The 21,091-nt window shown below is 41.6% G+C and overlaps 1 protein-coding gene across 17 annotated transcripts in view; it reads right to left on the bottom strand.

Annotated features, from left to right (window-relative positions):
- LOC148037014 (uncharacterized) overlaps window positions 1-21,091 on the bottom strand; it is a 291,479-nt gene that overhangs the window by 249,062 nt on the left and 21,326 nt on the right. For 15 of the 17 annotated variants that reach the window (XR_015690559.1, XR_015690560.1, XR_015690557.1 and 12 more), the window contains one exon: window positions 2,301-2,387. The exons of 1 other annotated variant lie outside the window; for it this stretch is intronic. Coding sequence is in view for 3 of the 16 variants with exons in the window: in XM_087675949.1 (XP_087532075.1) it covers window positions 2,301-2,387 (87 nt within the window). In the remaining 13 variants the exon portion in view is untranslated. Of the gene's footprint in view, window positions 1-499; window positions 612-2,300; window positions 2,388-21,091 lie in introns of all 17 variants that reach the window. One more of the 17 variants, XM_087675954.1, reaches the window with a different exon arrangement.

Genomic DNA, 21,091 nt, shown 5'->3' with positions numbered 1-21,091 from the left:
CACGATTGCCCGATTAACATTAGTGTGATCTGCCTTAAGAGACATGAAACAATCGTCTACCAAACATTGGCCCACAAGTTGGGTACCACAGGAAAGAGACAAGCCAACTATCTCACGTTAATCAATCAACTTATCCAACAATGAGAGCATCGGGTGAGTGACTAAAGCAAACAGCAAAGGGTTGAGAGGGCAGCTTTGCATTAAGACAATTTCCTCTGAGATCCCTCCATTAAATGCAATACAAGCCATAGCACCTTGACTAATGGTATGTACCAAAGAAATTATGTGAGGAACAAATCCCATTGTAGACATTAATTATCGCAAAAAAAGACCAGCTAACATGATCAAATGCCTTCTCAATATCAAGCTAAAGCATAACCACCTGCTAGCCTGAAGCTTTGGCATAGTCAATTCCCAATTGAAAATTCAAGATGTTGTGCATTATATTCCGGCCTTTAATGAAGCCGTATTAACGTGGATGAACCAAGTGCAGAAATACCTTTTGCAATCTCTTGGCAATGATTTTGGAAGAGATTTTATATAAAGAATCCATAACAAAAATAGGTCTTCATTGTTTCAAAGATGTTGGAGAAGGAACCTTGGGTAACAACCTAATGACAACAATCTTCCAATCTGAAGGCATTGTTCTCTCTCTCTCTCTCTCTCTCTCTCTCTCTCTCTCTCTCTCTCTCTCTCTCTCTCTCTCTCTCTCTCTCTCTCTCTCTCTCTCTCTCTCTCTCTCTCTCTCTCTCTCTCTCTCTCTCTCTCTCTCTCTCTCTCAGAATATGTATATTACTCACAACAAAAGTACAAAAGTCTGGACAAGGTCATTGAAGAGACTGCCCAATACTAAGAACCAAATCATCTCTAGTCAAGATATCAACATGTTGTATAAGATCAAGCTGCCACACTGAAGAAGTTCCTTAAGCTTCACAACATGACATTGGATACCCGAGGCAACATAAAAAATAAACACGTTATGAGTTATCAAAATATGCCACAATAACCTTAAAATCTAAGAAAGCGAAATTAAATCTTCATATGAGGTTGCACTAAAGCATGATATTTAACCTTGCCAAAGACTCAATTGAAAGAAAGCATCCTAGTATCCACCCCAATATGCCAAATGTTAGAAAGGAGGACCCAAATCTTCTGAGCAAAAGAACACAAGATGAATCTGTGATGGGAAGACTCAACTGTAGCGATACAAAACAAACAATTCCCATTTAAAATACCCATGCTAAGAAGAGCCAATGTAAGAAAAAAACAATCCACTAACATTCTCCAAATAAATACGTGATGTGAATGGTGTCTTGTTGATCCATCCATCCATCACTATCAATTTCCACTAAGCTTTAGATTTGTGCAATCCCCAAAGCAAATTGGCTTTGGTGGTCAACCATGAGAGATCTCTGATCATGAGATAAATCCGATTAACTAAAAAAGTCTCAACACTCAAATGCCCTACAACGTCCCAATCCTGATAGGAACAATCAGAATCTAGGATAGGAAAGGGTTGTCAATCTTACAAAAGTCTCGAGACCTTGCCTTAAAGATCACGGTAGCCACAAGGGACTCAAAAGGACCCATTTGGTGCTGCAAAAAAATATGAATGTGCCTCGCGCCAAGAGAGTGGCATCAACCATCAAGACCAATCCAAGGCAAGCCATACAATTAAACTTAGGTCTCTCCTTTGATTTGTCCTCCCAAGAAAGCAATGAGACACTACTAGAATTCCCATTTGCAATGAATCGGCAGCCAATCTATCCTTTGCCAAATGCCATTGGACCTTGCAAAGAACCATTTTCCACGAGCATACCAAATGGTTGAAGAATTGAAGCCGATGTAGAAAACTGAACCTCGGCATTAAGTACATGCCACCATAGACCCTAAATCTTGGTATTACCATACCAAAGGTCCCAATCCTCAAGGGTTGTTGACCAACACACACCACCTGAAAAAGAGACCAATGAAGAGCTGCCATATGGTCCTGAACATCCAAAACAACCCCACCTCCCATGGATTTCAAGGTACAAACATGGCTCCAAGATATCCAAGATATATGAGCATGCATAAAATCTTTCTTCCATATGATAAAACAGAAGTGCCGAGTGAGATCTTTCGAGTCTTTCGAGGCAACATTAGTCCAAGGCAGCAATGGGAAAAGGTAAGTGAGCATGGGGAGCATAATGCTCTCTCTCTCTCTCTCTCTCTCTCTCTCTCTCTCTCTCATGATGTTCCTATTCATAATGCTTTATGAATATTCAAACCATCGAAGAGTTATCAATTGAGAGGCTTACAAGCTTCTATCATACAAAGGAGCACCCTCTTCTTGCTCAATGTGTACCCAATCTTCTTCGTCTTCGTCTTGATAATGAGAAGAATCCCTGCACAATGATTTCAAAAAAGAAACATCTTTATGTTAGTATGCCAATTGAAAGTTGAGAAATCAGTAGCAAGAATCCCCATTAAGTTAGATTTTTTATAATAGATATTCCATCAAAATATCTTAGTTAAACAGTGTGAGTCAAGCTCCTATATCCAATTGGCAAACTGTACTTTTGATTCATGATGCATTCAAGCTGCCAAAACAATGCTAAAACCACATCATCACCTTTTATTATAGCTTCCACCTCTGCAATTACATTAATACAATTTCTGATGAGCCAGCGAGGGCATGAAGGAGTGAGGTGCACATAAGCATGAGTTCTTTCGCCATTGTCAAGCATTGTCATATATTATAGAATGTGCATGTGTGTGCACACGCACACAATGCATTTTGCAAGTAAAAGTGTATTAAGAGTGTCATATTTTGCACACATGTTCGACCGTTCGAGTTAATAATGAAAAGCAAGCACACATGAGTGCACGTAACACAATTGCCTCCAATGCTTACGTAGAAAAATGCTGTCATGAGATTTAAAAACTGACATGAAGAATAAGTCTGCTTGTTTACATCACCAGCTTAGCTCAAACGACCCTTGCTGTTGCAGATTGAATCCAAAAAGCTTCAAATGGGACTCCGGAAACAAAGTTTTGAATGATCGATACAAACAACAAGATTATAGAACTTAGGCAATTTCGTGCCTGAACCTGTGCACATTGTTAGGAAGCACAATGCGCGGTTAAAGAAAGCCACTCACATTATTCCCTATTTACAATTGAACCTGTGATCACTCGGTCAGCAAAGGAGATTCTCCTTAGGCACCACAAATAAAACTCAATTCCCCTGCAGGCGCCATGAACAAGCTCCAGCGTTTAACAATATTTAGGCGTCAAAAGAAAAGAAAGACGTTCTATGAAAACGAAGGGCAGAATTGGGACCTCAAATGCTGCAATAGACAGCCATGGCGTTGACTACATCAAACCTCCAAACGCTTACCCTTACGCGCTTCAATCCAAATCCCCCGGAAGAGCTTCCATATAATGTTTTCACAATGCCAATTTTTTTAAATCCTCGTTGTCCTAATTGCTGAAACTTCATCCTATTGTTAACCACCTAGCCTCGAGACGACTCCCTTTTTTACAAGCTCTAAGCAATGAGCAAAAAAGACCAAATATTGCCTATCTAGATTTCACTATTTGAGTTTTTTGGGATTGGATTATGCATAAGATATATTTACATCACTCCCCAAAAACATGGATTCAACATATTGCTAGCATTTACAATATCCTCGATGACGTCGTCCTAATACCCCCTACAAAAGTACTTTTTGTGTCAACTACTCTAAAAAGTTTTTGGGGCTCTTATATAGTCTCACGGATCCTCTAGGAAGGTTTCCTACATATGCTGAAATTTGTTGTAAAATGTGCTCTGTGTGTGTGTGTGTGTGTGTGTGTGTGTGTGTGTGTCCCCCCTTCGAGATGGGAACTAGCATAAGTCAAATCAAGACTTCCTCGCACTAGCTTCAAGTTGAGATGGAGATTTCCTTGAGAGGCAAGATAATAAAATATATATCAAAGATAGTAGATATATAGAAGTGAAGATAAAGCAACATCACATAGGCTAATGTTTTGCCTAGTTATGAGATACAAGGCTACTTACATTACCTCTTCTAAGAAGACTTTGCTCCACTACGTCGGTTTATGACATTCAGTGACCAAAGATGCTCTCACGACTCTTCCTCTTGGAGATTCATGAACACCAAGATACACTAAACTATCCCAGTAGTAGATATGCATGATGTTACCATATTATGCTAGTGATGTGTGTGAACACATTTAGGACCTCCAATGTTTTTTTTCCCTCACTTTCACATTTTTTCCCCTTGACTTTGTATATACCCATTCTCTGTATAGAGCAAACCTAATCTCATACATCTTCTATATTAGTATTTCTCAGTACACTTTGTGTTGTGTACTATCAAGCTGCTTTTTCTTTTCCATGCTATGTTTGCACATCCCTACAATTGTAAATCCACCGTTTAGTATCAAAGTAGGATTCTACTTTTTGAAAATAATATTTAACACCCTCCTCTTTATCTTTTCTAGCTTCATGGAAAGAATTGTGAACACCTATCGCTTTGTCTTCTAATAGGGATTCAACAAGCATTCACAAAATGTCTAATACTACATGTAAGCTCATGGATCTCCATGTCATCAAATTTTTTTTCAAGCTTATTTTGGGCTTCATTTGCACTACTATGAGGACTATGCAAGCTCCCTTTCATGTGGAATTTTTTACAATGTCCATTTTCGCGGGTAATGCCTTCTACAGTCTACTTTATGTTGTGCTATCTAGCATAGGTTGATTCTGTGCATAGTTTCCTCTATACATACAACTTTTGCAACAAAGTGCAATCAATGGCCATGGTTGATAAGAAGATCCTCCCAAGGCTTTTGTAGACATTTTACTGCACGAGTCAACACATGCACCAACTCTAAAGAAGCCTTTACTCTATGTTTGCTTTCTTGTGGAAATGCCTTTGTCTATTGCTTGCCCATCATACAAGCTTCACATTGTTCCTTCACTTCAGTTACTCTAGCTACGGTAGCAACCATACCTTGCTTATGCATCTACTTTAACAATGTAAAACCAATGTGACCAAATCTTTCATGCGAAAGTTTACTTTTTTCCACACTAGCAGTAGTTGTAAGAGCACTTAGCTCATACAAATTGTTCCTTCTTTTTCCTTTGCCAACAACTTTGCCAAAACTATCAATAATTTTTGCACGTGTCTGAGTGAACCTCACCTCACTGCCAATATCAATTATAGAAGCAATTGATTGAGCAGATTTCTCTTAATCTCTGGAACATACAACATTTTTGAAAGTTAATTGAGTTCACCATTTGCAATAACAAAGGAAATAGTACATGTGTCCTTAGCAAGGCATTTTGCATCATTTCTAACCATCATAGTGATGGATTCTTGTAAAGGCTTCATAGAACTATATAGATCTTTCTTGTTGGTCATGTGATAGGAGGTGCCACTATCCAATACCCATGAGTCAATGGTAGATATTTCTTATACCAAGAAACACATTTCCTCAATGGTGGTGGCCATGAATAACTCGAACTTTGCTTCAATCATATTAGCTATCTCCTTCCCATTAGTCTTCACAATGCCATTTTTTTAATCTACCTTCTTAACATGACAATTTACAATTGCATGTCCTTTCTTCTTGAAGTAGAAGAAAGCACTCTTGTTGGAAAATTTTCTTACCACCCTTCTTCTTTTTATCACCACTGGTAGAGGAACTACTTTTTCCTTTTGCATTGGTAGTGGAAAATACAACATTTCCACTGTTGCTGCCTTCTCAGGCTTTAAGCCTTAACTCCTCCTTCGTTAGTAGTATACAAAATTTCTCAAACATCAAAGCTTGGGGTCTCACCTAAGTATTTATGGAAGTTACCAATCCATCATCTTCGAGCTAGCTCCTCACTAGTCTTTTGTATCCTAGCACCAACCGTCTAGTCACGCAGATTCTTGATTCGAGTGATGAATGCTTCAGCTGTCTCTCCTTTAGCAAACTTCTTTATTGCTAGTTGATTCTCCAAGTTCTGAATCCTTGTTTGATATCACTTTTCTATAGACTCCTTAATACGTTCCAAGTCTTTCATGCCTTGGTTGTATACTAAATCATTATGGAAACAACTTGTAACTAAGTCACACAATGCTTTTGCATTCCTTCATTTCCAAGCTCATACAAGATTTGCATTTTGAGGAATCATGACACTCGAATTTGATGGGTTGGGGTGGGTTGTGGTTCTGGGTCAGTTCCAAGCATTGCTTTAAGAAGCTCATAAGAATCAGGGATAGTTGTTCCACAAAGTATAGTTTGTACCATCTAACTTGCCTTCGTTGAAGGTTCGTGCATGAATCATCAATGTTTAAATTGTCGATATAGCACCACCACCACTTGATGCGCTAGCACCACTACTTAATATAGCAGATGTCATTTCTCCTCTTCGCTATTGATCGTGTACTCTTCGCTATTGATCGTGTACTCTTCACTCCTTAGAGCCCTCTAGGCTTTGATACCATGTAGAAATTACATGGCATAGCATATAGAATCTGAGCAAGGAGCAGAGAGCACACAACAAATATAAGAAAAACAGGGACTGCTTTGATTTTAAATGAATTGATATAAAGATTGCTCTATTTACTCGTGCACTTCCACTATGAAGCTTAGATAGCAATCCAGATAGATGATAGATAAAGAGCTTAAGGATAGTTAGAAGAGCTCTAACTAGGTGAAATATAGATTGACAACGCTTTAGAGGGGTCTTTCTTTTATAGCCGAGAAGGTAGTGTGGTCAACATATCAAACCATATTATGAAATTTCCCTAATTGACTAGGGAATATTCCAAAAAAATATTTCATTTTCCGTCGGGCCAAGGGTTGGGTCCCCTCGAGACCCCCCAACCAGGGGCTACTTCCATAGCCCTCAAACCCCAAAATAGGGGCCCCTAACAACTCCTAAACTCTACAAGTCAAGACATTGTGCCTTGAGTTGCTACTAGCATAACTACTCTATCTAACCCAAAGGCTAGATCCACAAAGGTCGCCTTTTTGCCATCCAATATCACATAGACCTCATCTAACATATAAGTCAGGATCCATCCAATGTCCGTGCTCACATATGACTTCTCCTCATAATGGGGACCTTACAACTTAAGCACCATGGATCATTGGTGGCACCTTACGAGGGTGGGGCATTGAGCATATTTAACAATTATTCCTATTTTACTCTCCTGACTTTCTACATATGAGCTTCAAACTCCCACTATTACCTCAATACTTCAATTATCTCAAATTCTACAATGTTTTCAATGTCTTCATTTTCTATTGTAGATTCTGGGTTTTGGATTCTGGACGTCTTGGTAGTATGGCCCCCTTCCTCTTTCTCTAGGGGTTTATTTGGCATACTTTGCATTTGCACGTATTGTTCATGATCTATAAGACCTTAATCAGACACCATGGTTATAGAATTGTATTGGCCTTTAGAAACTCATCTTCCTCATCATACTTAATCCTTCCACCATGTTAACTGTTTGGCCACAGCTGCTCTTCATTGTGGTGAAGGAAGGGCAACATTTTGTAAGATTAGAGTAACTTTGTGTTGATTGCGACAAATAGTGAGTTTATCTTGATTCCAAGTATGAGCGACTCTTGCTTGACGGAGCCAAGGCATTCTCAATAAGAGCTTATAATCCTTGCTTGCATGCTCCATATTTTTACAACTAAAGAAACAAAGAAGAGATGGCAGCAATTTCCAAATGCACATAGCTAATAATGCCGAGTAGTCTCACCCATTGAAAATTTTCCATTATTATCAAGAATAGGACGGGTTCCTAATCTATTAATTTGAATTACTTATAGGTTACCAAGGTGATAATGTTGACATCGAATCTATTGTTGAGCATGATGTTTTGGATAATTATGTCCTTGCACACCAAACAAGGAGGAGTAGAATTGTTGAATTAGACAATGGGCCTAGTGGTACTGGATTTTACTTGATTCTTTAAGCTGTCTCCTTTGTCAATACTAGGCTAACCATCTAGATGCTGATTTCTAAGATGCTTTTGTGTTTTCTAAGATAGCCCTTGAGATGCTTGCCTTTGTCAATACTAGGCTAACCATCTAGATGCTGATTTAGTTCTATTCCATAATAACTTACGAATGTTTCAAGAGTGGATCAATCCTCATAGTGTGTGGGATTCCTGCCTTTGAGGACAAAACTTTGATGACACCATCGGGTTGCGGATCCTCCTTTGCAACTTGGTTGTTTTTATTTTGTTGCAGGGATGGTACACCCCGGCCATTCTCCTATTGCGGCTTAGACTTCATAGTTTTTAATCCTATAAAGATTCTCTAGTTTTGTTGATTCCATCCTAAACTCGAGTGCAAATTCTTGAACTGATGGGTTGTGTGCCTCTCCTTTGCTAGTTATACTGCAAAAAGTGCATCGTAGTGTGGATTTCACGCACTTCTTTCGAGGCTTTATCATCCTGACCATATTCATATAGCTATTGAGAATTCTTTAACACACTTGAGATTCTTGACCATCTTCTAGGTTGAACATTTGTGGACTAGAACTTGGTGATGTGTATTTCATTGCACTTGATTTTCTTGCTGTCCATTCAACTACTTGATGGTAGACTCTCTCCTATTCTACCCATAAAGGACCTATGGATATTAATGCTACTTCCTTGTAAGTTCTTTCGGACCAGGTTACTACATTGATATCTAGCTTTGGTAGCTCCTTGGTTTTCACTGTGTTGGCTACGAGAGCATGCATGCTGAGCCTTGCCCTTGCCATCTCTAGGCATCATATGCTTGGGTTTCTAGACACTCCAATCTCCAATGTCCTTCTTGCATACAAAAGAAACAGTATTTAGAAAATGTCCGAAGAGTCTCTTCCTCCCCTACCACATATGCCATGGCCACTGTCGAGTTGTTGATACTGCTAATTTGTGTATGCTATTGCAAGCATCTACGCTCTACGCCTGATTGGTTGACATAGGATTCCATTGGCCGAACTGCAATGCTCTAGTACCTTGCCATCCTCCGAGGTGGAACATCTGATAACGACCATTGTACCACTAGTTGTGAGTGGCCATATTACAAATGCCACACCACTATTGATTCATCTTGGACATGGCTCAAATTATTTCATTATGTACACCATAGATTCTTGATCTCATTTTTTTGAGTGTCCTCCAGTGGCCTCTTTCCCTTTTATTTCTTCTTAGACTTATTGGGCTTTTTCTCCTCCTCAACACTGGAGTCATCTTCCTCGATGGTAGTTTCTACCTCCAGATTTGAATCAGAGTCCAAAACACTAGTGTTGTCATCTTGGGTCTTTTGAGCCAACTTTGTGGATTTTGTTCCTTCTCTAGATTTTTCTTAGGACAAGAATTGATCCAATGTAAGAGCTTTCTTGTAAAAGGGATCTATACTATTGCCAAACAACTCATTAGAGGAAAAAGCTTTTTGGATTGGCTTATTGAAGCCTTGGACATACATGGTATTTAACATTTCATCATGAGGGTGGGTGTTTGGGTCAATTCTACTTTTTAGGATTGTGAACTTGGCCGTGTAGGCTAGGCTAATTTATCTCCTTACTTTAGGCTATAAAGTCATTCAAGATTCTATGCATCTGTTCAGTCAAGCTGAAATCTACTTTGGAATGTAGTACGTGTAGCATTCTACGTGGGCCATCCATGTTCTATTGCTAGCCATATTGCAGCCTTTTTTTGCATCAAAGATTCGAATACGATGACATTGTGAGGCTCGTTGACTTGACTAGGGAAGTTGATAGTGTAAGTGACACTAAACTAGTGGATGAACACATCCAAATCTCATGAGAAGATCCAAAGAACTTTGGGAATGGGATGTTGGTTTGGTGGCTATTCTATTAAGAATTGAAAATCCAGAGGGGGTATAGGTGGCATAACAACCGGATAAGCAGAAGCAAAGAAACAACCTACTAGCTTCAATGGAGTAGTGGGGGGTAATTGGTGGAAGTGTGCATTCACTTCCATTCCTAGAAGTGAAGCATGATTGGTAGTTTTGCAGCGACTAAGAGGATTAGTTCACACGGGATGCGTCATTGTTGATGATAGAAGGCGCCTTAAGAAACAACATTTGATTAATCTAGATCCAAATCACCTCAATCTGCAGTCATCTTACTAACATATCTAACAACTACAAAATATATCCTCAAGTAGAAACTTGTATACAACCTTGGTAGCCTTTGTCCACAATGCTCTATCCTCGACCTAATTGGTGAGATCTTCCCTTGACAGAACAATGCATCTCATTTGCCAAAGGCCAATGGGCATAGTAAGCAAATCAATCACCTACTTATAATGCATACAAAGTGAGTAAGTTGGATCAAGCTCATCTCTATGTTGCACTGAAGAATATGACTGGCAATCCTTGCACGTCTCAACAAAAGTGAGATACATCTTTGTACATCCCTTTCCACTAGTAACATTCTTGGAACTTCTAACATGTAGCCCACACACCTCTATGTCCAACCCATAGGCTATCATGAAACTCTCTCATAACTTGCAATTGTATAGTCCTACTAGAGACTACTCTCAGAGGTACCCCACCTCTCTTTTTAGGATGCTTCCATAGCAATCCATCTCTCAAGAAATACCCATAGGCCTTCTATCTAATCTTCTTGAACTCTATATCCAACAATTCAGCTCTCTTAGTTAGTGTATTCAAGTATTGACCAATCTATATAACCATTCACTTGTATAGATATCCTTTGAAAATTCCTCAACTCAAGAGACATGACATATGTAATCAACCATAGTTGAAATCTCAGCCTCTCCATCATCTGCAAATCAGCAACCTAAATTTCTTTCCCTACAATATGCCTAAATTTTAGATTCATGGAATGTATATTTGTGATCCATCAAAGTATAGCAATGTTAGGTGCAGAGCAACTAGCAATCATCCCCAACAAAGTCAAATAATTAGCCTCAACCACAACATAAGCATCGATAAAATATTATTTGTCACACTTAAGAGTAGTCACAACTCCTCAAAGCTCTCTTTTGCTCTATGGGTATCTTTTTTGCCTCTTATTCAAGACCTTTGCCCCCAACCATATAGTATACCTATGACCCTTCGCATCATCATGTCCAATAGCCCAAGTGTTGGGGGTAAAGGCGCCTCCGCCTAGCCGCCCATGTATTACTACATTGACAGTACCCGCCACTGCACACTACTGCAGGTGGCGGGCGCCCGTCCTAGTCATTTATTCTTTATTCTTTTAGTGACAGTTTGAATAAAGGAAGGCCCGGCCACACATTGTGGTTGTTGGAGTTCCCATTTCTTGTCTCTCTCTTTCTAGCTCTTACTCTCCTGCCATAGCTCTCACATGCAAGCTTCGATCCTTCTCATCTTTCAACTAGTATCAAAGCTCGACTTCCTAACTCTTGAGCTTGGCTTGGCATTCTTAGCTTCCCATCAACTCCCTACTAGCATTGGGTCTCCATCCCGGCAGCCATAGCCAACTCCCTTGAGCTCCCGTCACTCCCCGGCTTCCCGAGCTTCCTCCCGGCCTGTTGAGACACCCTCAGGGCATTCACACAAAGGTATTGCTTCATTCTTTACTGGGTTTTATTCAGTCCATAGGGTGCCATATCCAAGGTTCATGGAGCTCATATCTTGCTCCCCCTTCATGGTGGCTTGTTGAGGCCTCTTCCTAGGCTTCATTGGTGCCTACCCTACCCCCCACACTTGCCATTTAGGCCACGTGTGTTGAAATGGCAAGCTCAACACGTGCGGACATTGATGATGGACCGCCTGGCTAGATGGATCCGCACGTCTACACTTAGCACATTGGTGGTCATTATGATACTCATATGACCACTGACTTATCACTTATTATATTTAGTTTGTTACACCTACCTACAGTTGGCAAAGATATAGCGCCAGCCGATTAGTGTAGTCGGTTATGTACTATTTGACTTAGTAGGCCACTTTCCTTTATGTTGTATCTTATCTATACTTTGTGTACATTATATAGTGTGTGGAAGAAGAAAAAGAAACCAGCAAGAAAATGTTTTGGCCTCCATCTCTCTTCTTGTGTTCTTGAGTGAGCTTCCTCTTGTGTATACAGTGTGTGTTTGGCGCGGCAGCTCAAGCAAGTTCCCCTATCACGCGATTCTTGACATGGTATCAGAGCCGCGCCACTGAGAGAGGCTGATTTTGAAGGCTGAAGTGAAGGAGAAGAAGCAAGGTTCGAGCAAGCAAGCAACGGGTAAAAAGCTCTCCCATTCTTTCACTCTCTCTCTTGGATAGTGCTTGTGAAGACACCAAAAGCAGATCGAGCAAAAATCTCAGATTGCTATGAGATTTGGTGTGCAAGCAGATCACTGTATATTTATTAGATCAACCCTTTAGGGCTATCCCGAAGTTATTTTGGGCGTCTGAGACTGTTTCAGACCCCATTTTAGAGCCGCACAGTTGCAAACAACAATTTTAGGGTACGCTGTGATTTTGGTTGTATTAACCGAAAGTGGGTGCGCAAGTTGCAGATTGCGAATCTGTAATTTTTGAGGTATTTGCAGGAAGTAAACATAAGATTCATCTACAAACATGTTGCTGATTACATGTACTATTGAGCAATCAGTGAAAAAGGTTGCTTGGTGTATTACTGTGCATGTGTTATGAAAGATTGCAAAAGACTAGCTTGCTGTGTTGTATCCTTGTTTGTGATAATAGCAGAGAACAGTGGAAATCCCATTATTGAGAAGCTTGATAAGAACAACTACCCTTCATGGAAGTTTCGTGTGATGAACTTCCTCATTGGAAAGAGCCTTTATGAGTTTATTTCAGGTGAAGAAAAGGAGCCAGAGCTGGGTATCCCTCCGACTTGCAGATGAGTTAAAAGCATGGAAAGAGTGGAATGCGAAAGACAAAAAGGTGATGTACTGGCTATTTGCAGTCATTGATAATACTATGCTACGACATATCAGGAATGCAAAAACTTCACGCCATGGCTGTCTATTGCAGCATTTGAGGTTCCGCAGAATCCCTTCGTTTTCATAGAACGTCTTTCTTTTCTTTCGACGCCTAAATATAGTTAAACGCTGGAGCTTGTTCATGGCGCCTGCAAGGGAATTGAGTTTTATTTGTGGTGCCTGAGGAGAATCTGCTTTGCTGACCGAGTGATCGCAGGTTCAATTGTAAATAGGGAATAACATGAATGGCTTTTTTTAACCGCACATTGTGCTTCCTAACAATGTGCACAGGTTCAGGCACGAAGTTGCCTCAGTTCTATAATCTTGCTGCTTGTATCAATCGTTCGAAACTTTGTTTCCAGAGTCCCGTTTGAAGCTTTTTGGATTTAATCTGCAATAGCAAGGGTCGTTTGAGCTAAGCTGGTGATGTAAACAAGCAGACTTATTCTTCATGTCAGTTTTTAAAGCTCATGACAACATTTTTCTACGTAAGCATTGGAGGCAATTGTATTACGTACACTCATTTGTGCTTGCTTTTCATTATTAACTCGAACGGTCGAACATGTATGCAAAATATGACACTCTTAATATACTTTTTCTTGCAAAATGCATTGTGTGCACGTGCACACACATGCACATTCTATAATATATGACAATGCTTGACAATGGCGAAAGAACTCATGCTTATGTGCACCTCACTCCTTCATGCCCTCGTTGGCTCATCAACAATTGTCTTAATATAATTGCAGAGGTGAAAGCTATAAAAAAAGATTATGAGGTGGTTTTAGCATTGTTTTGGCAGCTTCAATGCATCATGAATCAAAAATACAGTTGCCAATTGGATATAGGAGCTTGACTCACACTGTTTAACTAAGATATTTTGATGGAACATCTATTATAAAAAATCTAACTTAATTGGGATTCCTGCTATTGATTTCTCAACTTTCAATTGGCATATCTAACATAAAGATGTTTCTTTTTTGAAATCATTGTGCAGGGATTCTTATCATTATCAAGACGAAGACGAAGAAAATTGGGTACACATTGAGCAATCATTCCTTATAGCAGGAGCTAAAAGATTTGATGGAGGGACACACAGGACTTGCGGATGCTGATCCGCAAGATCATGATGCGGTTACACAGATCCCAAGTCTAACTCTACACTCAACTCCTAAGTCTTTGCACGTCAATGCTTTTTGGGAAGGCACTGAAATGCATGCAGTTTTATCCGTCCTAGCCTTAGAAGATATGACGCGAAAAGGAATTGTAGACACAGGCGCAGGTGTTAGTGTACTAAGCCATGCAATCTTAGAGGCATGGAAAAACCCTCCTGTAGAGACTGCCAGGTTTAACGTCACGTTAGCAAATGGATTGAAGGTAAGACCATTCGGGGTCTTAAAGAATTGGCCAGTAAAAATTGCCGGTGTGCAGTTTTCCGTAAACTTCATTGTCATAAAGGGAGTGGATTACGACATACTATTAGGCCGACCTTGGATGAGGAATGCGCGTGTCATTGAGGACTGGGGCAATGGTTTGATTTTCCTAGGGAGCAGAACTAGTGCCGTAAGGGTAGAGATGGACACTTGGAAGACGACCCCTGTTGACCTAGATGCCATCTCAGCTATGCTGAAAGGCGATACTCAAACGACCAAACCCTATGGATCACTCACTAAATATATTCCTTGCCTTGAGGATGAGAGGGATTGGATGCACGTTTTGGCAACCATTGACCTACCATTCTCGGATGAGGAAGAACTATATCGGCAGGCTGCTAAAGCTGCAACCATGCCAATTGAGGAGCCAATTGTGCCACTCTGCATGATGGCAGGAAGCTCACTCAACCCAGGCAAACCATCCTCGTTCCATATCCCCAACAACAAACTAGAGCTTCAGGAAATCGTAGAGTATCTGACCAATAAACTGGAAGGTAACTTGGCTGCTAACTTAAAACCTCTACGTGATCTATTAGCTAAGCCAGAATGGAAATGGACCAAGGTCCATGACCTGAATTTGTTATATAACTGGGCTTTAGTTACTGATGACAAGGAGACGGGAGAGGAAAGCTTAGGTGATGATGAGCAGTCAAAAGGACAGGACTCTGATGACGAGGAGTATGAGGACTGTCGCTCTACGGGAGAGGAGAGTGAAGAAGAGATAGATACAATAGAGTACGACACGGAAGGAAAAGCGATAGAACAAATCAGGGCAGACTCAAGGCCTAGGAGAGGAAGGACCAGTCAGAACGAAAAAGGAGTCATGCGAATGGAGTGTGACAGATCCTGGCTAGAACACATAGGAGTCGTGGATTACGAGCAAGCCACAGTGGCACGACCATGGGTAATCCCAGTGCTCAAGACGGATGCACCTACTGAACTACGACCCCCTGGGGAAACACCTTCCTCAAGTAAGGGATGCGAGTTTAACTCAGAGTCAGAAGTCACCACTGAGAGTAATCCCGAGATACCACAACCTTCTAAAGTCAAACGCACCAAGGGAGACTTGCCAGTCCACCTAAGGCACAGGAGGCTAAATGAGGAGGCCATGAGGCAAGCAAAGGACTCAGAAGCAGAAAGGTCAAAGAAACCGCAGGATCTACCCAAACGGTTTACAAAATTTAAAAAGGGTGACAGAGTGGTGATTCTGCTAGGTGTAAAAAGACAAGGCCAAACTAGTGAGCCGATCGAGGGACCCACCAAAGTCAAGGAAGTTAACTTGGCTGGGGAAGGTGAAAAGCCAAGGCATGTATTCATGGCAGATGACTTGACGGAGGATGAGGAGACCAAACTTGTTGCACTCTTGCAAGAGTACATTGGCGTATTTGCCTGGGCATTGGATGAACTTAAGGGAGTCGACCCTAGGGTTGTGACCCATAATATCCCAATGGTCCTTGATGCAGTGCCAACGAAACAACGACCTTACCCTATGAATCCCAAACACGCCCATGTAGTAAAAGAGGAGATTGATAAAATCATGAGGGCAGGATTCATATATGAGATCGAGCACACGGACTGGGTATCACCTATCGTGATTGTCATGAAAAAAAATGAAAAAATCTGAGTGTGCGTGAACTACAAGAAAGTGAATGCCGCTACAAAGAGGGATAACTATCCTTTACCTTACACCAAGCACATGCTTGAGAGGGTAGCAGGTAAAGAAGCCTACAATTTTTTGGATGGTTTCTCGGGCTATAATCAAGTGCAAGTGCACCCCGACGACAGGCACAAGACTGCCTTTGCTACGGAATGGGGTGTATTCGCCTACATTGTCATGCCTTTTGGGCTGATGAACCCACTTGCGACTTTTCAATGCCTAATGTGCACTATCTTTAAGGACATGCTTAGGCGCGAACTGGAAGTGTTTGTAGACGACTTATGCGTACACTCTAGTTGGGCCAAACACTTAGAGAAATTGAGAGCTATCTTTGAAAGATGTAGGTTGTACAACCTCTCGTTGAACCCCTTAAAGGGCCAATTCTGGGTGAAACACGGATGCATCTTAGGGCACGTAGTGTTAAGGAACGGCATTGCCACTGACTTTTCTAAAGTCAGAGTCATTGTTGACTTACCGCCACCCGATAACTACAAGGGAGTTCAGTGCTTCTTAGGACACACTGGATATTATCGACACTTTGTACTAAATTACGCACTAATTGCTAGACCATTGTACAAGCTGTTGATAGTGTTTGAGTGGACTGAGGAATGCCAGCGCGCATATGAGGAGTTGAAAAAGGCTCTTACTATTGCACCAATCGTACGAGCCCCAGACTAAAACATAACGTTTCATGTACACATAGACGCCTCTAAGTTCGCTATTGGAGCCGTGCTATGACAGCCTGGTGAACATAACTTAGATTACCCGGTGAGTTTTGCCAGCAAGATCTTTAGGATAATCTTTAGAATTCTTGATGCAGTTAACGACTAATCCTTGACAAGGAATATGAATGAAAGATCGTACTTAAAGACTTATGATAATCAAGAAAAACGATCAAGAAGGGGGAAGTTAATCGAGGGTTAAGAGAAAATAAAGCTAGAAAAATACAAGCCAAAAGGAAATTGGGAAAAACCTAAGAGTTAGAGGATAGTCAAGTTGGAAAGGGTTGCCTCCAAGTTAAGATCTTGCTCATTTGCCTCTTGTTAAGAAATCGTTTGAAAGGAATTGCTTGCATACGAGCTTGACTCAATGCATTTGGGAAATTGATTGAACAACAAAAATTCCTAATACACTAAGTCTGCAATAGGACAAAAAGAAAAGCGCACTAGACCTCCCCAAGGCTTGTTGCGGGTCCCTTCCCAAGGGGAAAACAGATTGCTGCCTCAGAGAGTTTTTGGACCGTCCTTGATGGTGAGAGGTCACTCCATGGGAAGTCCTTGGACAAGAGGAGTGAGGGTGCCAATGGGGCTTTGGTCAGCAAACTCTTACACTCCTAGGAACCGCCCAAAATTCCTATGTTATTGAGGATGGGTTTCTTGAGGCCTCAGTACTAGTTAGGGGCAGAAATCTTGGGTAAATAATGGGCTTTGCACCATTTTTCCCTATGGGCAGAAGATGACGTCTTATACAAGGAATCTTATTAAATAAAGAACCTATCTTTCAAAGGGTTGTTTTCATTGTTTGTGTATTGTGATTTTTAATTTCCCTAAACGAATAGTGGGATTTAAAGGACTAATTAAGGAAGCTGATTTTATGTGTACAATTTAAATGTGTTAGGTAAGTAGATAACTAAAACTACTCAACCGAGGGAAGTGGGAGAGCGTGATCCTTGACGGCAGATCCGCTCTAAGGTAAGGTGGTCTCGATAAGCCGAGAGCTTCTCACAGAGTCGTTACATTGGAAAATAGGAGGAATTGACCCTCAAATCAACTAAGACCCTTGGCTCTGTATCATTTTAGGGGAGTGGAGTGAGACTTTACCTTATGGGTAGAGAGGTTGACATTTCATGCTCCCCCTCGTTTCTCACTCTTCTTAAACTAAGTGCGATATGAGTCAGCTTTGGCTCGAGTAATCTAGCACAAACAGTTACTGGAAGACTGACACCAGTAAATTCCAAATAGGAGACTCTAGTTTACATAGAAAAAGGGAAAAAAACTTAGGTGGATTCTCATGGAAACAACTAGGACCTTCCGTTGTGAAGTGGGCCCGAGAGGGCCTAGGCAACAATCCTTGTGCTATTTGAAAAAGTACCAAGTGGTGTTGCCTAGGAAGAATCATCTTGAAGGACCACTAAATTGTGCCGCCAAGGACGCTTCAAGTGGCCATGTCACAAACTGAGCAATCATCAGCAGTTCAGGAGCTGTTTTGAGCAACACGTGGGAGGTAGACTGAAAATGCAGATTGGAACCATTGAAACCAACATGATTTTACATCAGCAAACAGTTGCTTGATGAGTAGAAGTAAGGGAAAGATCTATAATCAGTCGTAGTCAGTAGGCAAAACAACGATCTTGAAATTTGTTACCGTGTTAGAAGTAGATGGAGCGATGGAAGGATACAAAGATGCTGTAATAAATTGCTGAACACAAGGATAGAAGAGAAAAACACAAAAGAACATTGCAAAGAAGAGAACTCTAAAGAATGCTTAGGAAATGGAATCCATATACCAAACACGAGAATGATGTGTACAACAATGAGTCATTGGCTTGTAGGCACTGCACCAACTCGCTCTGTCCAATAAAACTTGTGATGATGATCTAAGTGAACGAGGAGGGAGCCTGATATGTAAAGGACAAAATAATGCCAAAATAGGAGTAGGTCGGCCAGCATAAAATGCCCCAAATAAGCATCATAAATGCCCTAGTAAAATGTCTAAAAGTCTAGCAATGCTTGGCATAGGTCAGAATCACACGAGTTGTTTGTATTGCTAACAACTACCCCTTACTAAGAGAAGGGAGATGTGTCTCATTTAATGAATAAGGCTCCCCCTTTGATAGCTCAATCTGCCCTAGAAACCTGAGAGATCCGAAAGGGGTAGAAATATTCAATGATGATGTGGCAGATGAAGGAGCTATCAAGGGTGGAAGGAGAAAAGGTGAGAAAGAAGAGGAAGAAGGGGGAGGGGTTGTAGATGAAGAAGGGGTGCCAAGGGGTACTTGGAAGGAAGGGGAGGGGTTGATGGTGTTTTTTCGGAAGGGGGGGGGCCGGGGGGGGGGGGGGGGGGGGGGGGGGGCAAGGGGCGGGGGGCAGGGGGCAGGGCGGGGAGGGAGTCCATGATGAAGAACGACCTGTAACAAAAGAACCTTTAATTGGATCTTCGGAGGCCGTAGCCTCATTGAAGATCACATCCCTATCCACCTCAATCTTTTGAGTCTTCTGGTTGTGGAGTCGATAGCCCTTCATGGTTGTGTTGTAACCTATGAAGATAAGCTTTTTCGACTTGGGGTCGAGTTTGCTCCCTCTTTTCTTCTTGTCCACATGGACATATGCCTCACACTCAAAAGTTGTGAAAGTGGGAAACTAAAGGCTTCTTTCCAAAGAAATCTTGGTAGAGAGTCATATCCTGCAATGCCAAAGTAGGGGACTTGTTACAGATATGTACCGCAATAGCCATTGCCTCATCCTATAGGAATGGGAAAGACTCCTATGCTCCAACATTGATCGGGAGCCATTTCAAGCATGGTTTGATTAGCATGCTCCACCGCACCATTTTCTGATGGTGTGTTTGGATGGAAGTATTTCACCCGAATAACGTGGTCCTTGCAAAACTAAGAAAATAGGTTAGAACAAAACTCATTGTGACCTTTACGAACCTATGGGTCCCCTTGGGAAGGCCAAGTATCTTATGTTAATTGTTGACAACTTTAGTCATTATGTGTGGCCCTATTTCTTGGAGTACAAGAGCGAGGTGTACTCCCACTTCTGCAAGTGGAAGGTGTTTGTAGAGACGTAAAACTCTTTCAAAGTTTGCAGTGATTGAGCATACCAGATTGGTGTGTATCAACTCAAGCGGTGTAGAAGCCCTCCGAGTAGCAACCTGTGGTTCAACTGTTGAGATATCGAGCTCCACTCGTGATACGCCAAGGTGACCGTTGTGTATTTATGTCACCGACTTGTCAGTTGCAGACGCGGTTGGTACACCGCCCATGAATAATAGCTACATGATAGCTATCCTTATCTACTCTAGTTCGTGGCTTAGTTAGTATGCCACCTTAGTTAGTTGAGTTTGGTTTGAGACCCATATTTAGGGTTCTTCTATTTCTTTGTAAGAGAGTTCTTTTTGGCTTACACAACTAAGAAGAGGAAAACTGTTTTCAGCCTCCACCCTTGTGTGTCTTCCCCCATTGTGCAAGCAAGAAAGCTTCAAGCGAGACTCCTTCCTTCTTTCCCACAATCTTGACATCAACTACCTATGCTGCTTGCCCCTTAAGTAGCTAAGGTTCAAAGTGTGAATGGGACGGAAATTTGGAAGCTCCTCGGGCCTCCACCATCTTCTTCTAAGAAGCGCCGTTCAAATGCCTGTAATGAGTATGCCAAAGTAGTCCCAGTTCGTGAAAAGACCATGTAGCAAGGACTGCGACTGTGAACCGCCAATCAATCCTCCATGTGCTCGAAAGACCATGTAGCAAGGACATGTAGCAAGTCCTTTCAAGCACATTGCGGTTCGTGGTTCGTGGTGACCTCCTCCACCTCTTCCTTCTTCAGCAAGGCACACTGGTACCCATGGCTTCTTTACCAATAGATAACCACACTACTGGGCGCTTCTACTGTGGCATCATTGGACACACCACTGATGCTTGCTGAATTCGACCTTTGCTCCCCACCCCCCCGGAGTATATGCGTTTTCCACTAGGCACTACCTTTGCCACCTCTCCTTTCTAGGCCACAGAGATCATTCTGCATCGGCTATCAGAGTACTATGCTCAAGGCAATAAGACGTATCCGATGCGCACTAAGTCCTTTTGAGCACATGGAGGATCAATTGGCGCTACGACCTCCTGGAGATCGTCGCAATGCCAACGGCAGTCTTCTCCCACCTATTTCGAGTACAGTGGCTACCATGACCCGCGGTTCTGCAGTTCGCTCCATCGAGAGAGACAATGATTGTTTGATACTGTCTCCTTGTCAGTCCACTCCTTCTAGAGACAATGGTTGCTCGACTCCTTCCTCTTCTTCGGCTTCCTAGTCCGCTCCATTCAGAAGTAGTGAGTGTTGCCCAACCACTCATTG

The sequence above is a fragment of the Lygodium microphyllum genome, chromosome 4, assembly GCF_053477565.2.
Source record: "Lygodium microphyllum isolate KBCC chromosome 4, Lygodium_microphyllum_v1.1.10, whole genome shotgun sequence".
NCBI classification, from domain to species: Eukaryota; Viridiplantae; Streptophyta; class Polypodiopsida; order Schizaeales; family Lygodiaceae; genus Lygodium; species Lygodium microphyllum.
The sequence above is the reverse complement of the archived record's forward strand: the minus strand, read 5'-3'. Positions and strand labels throughout refer to the sequence as shown.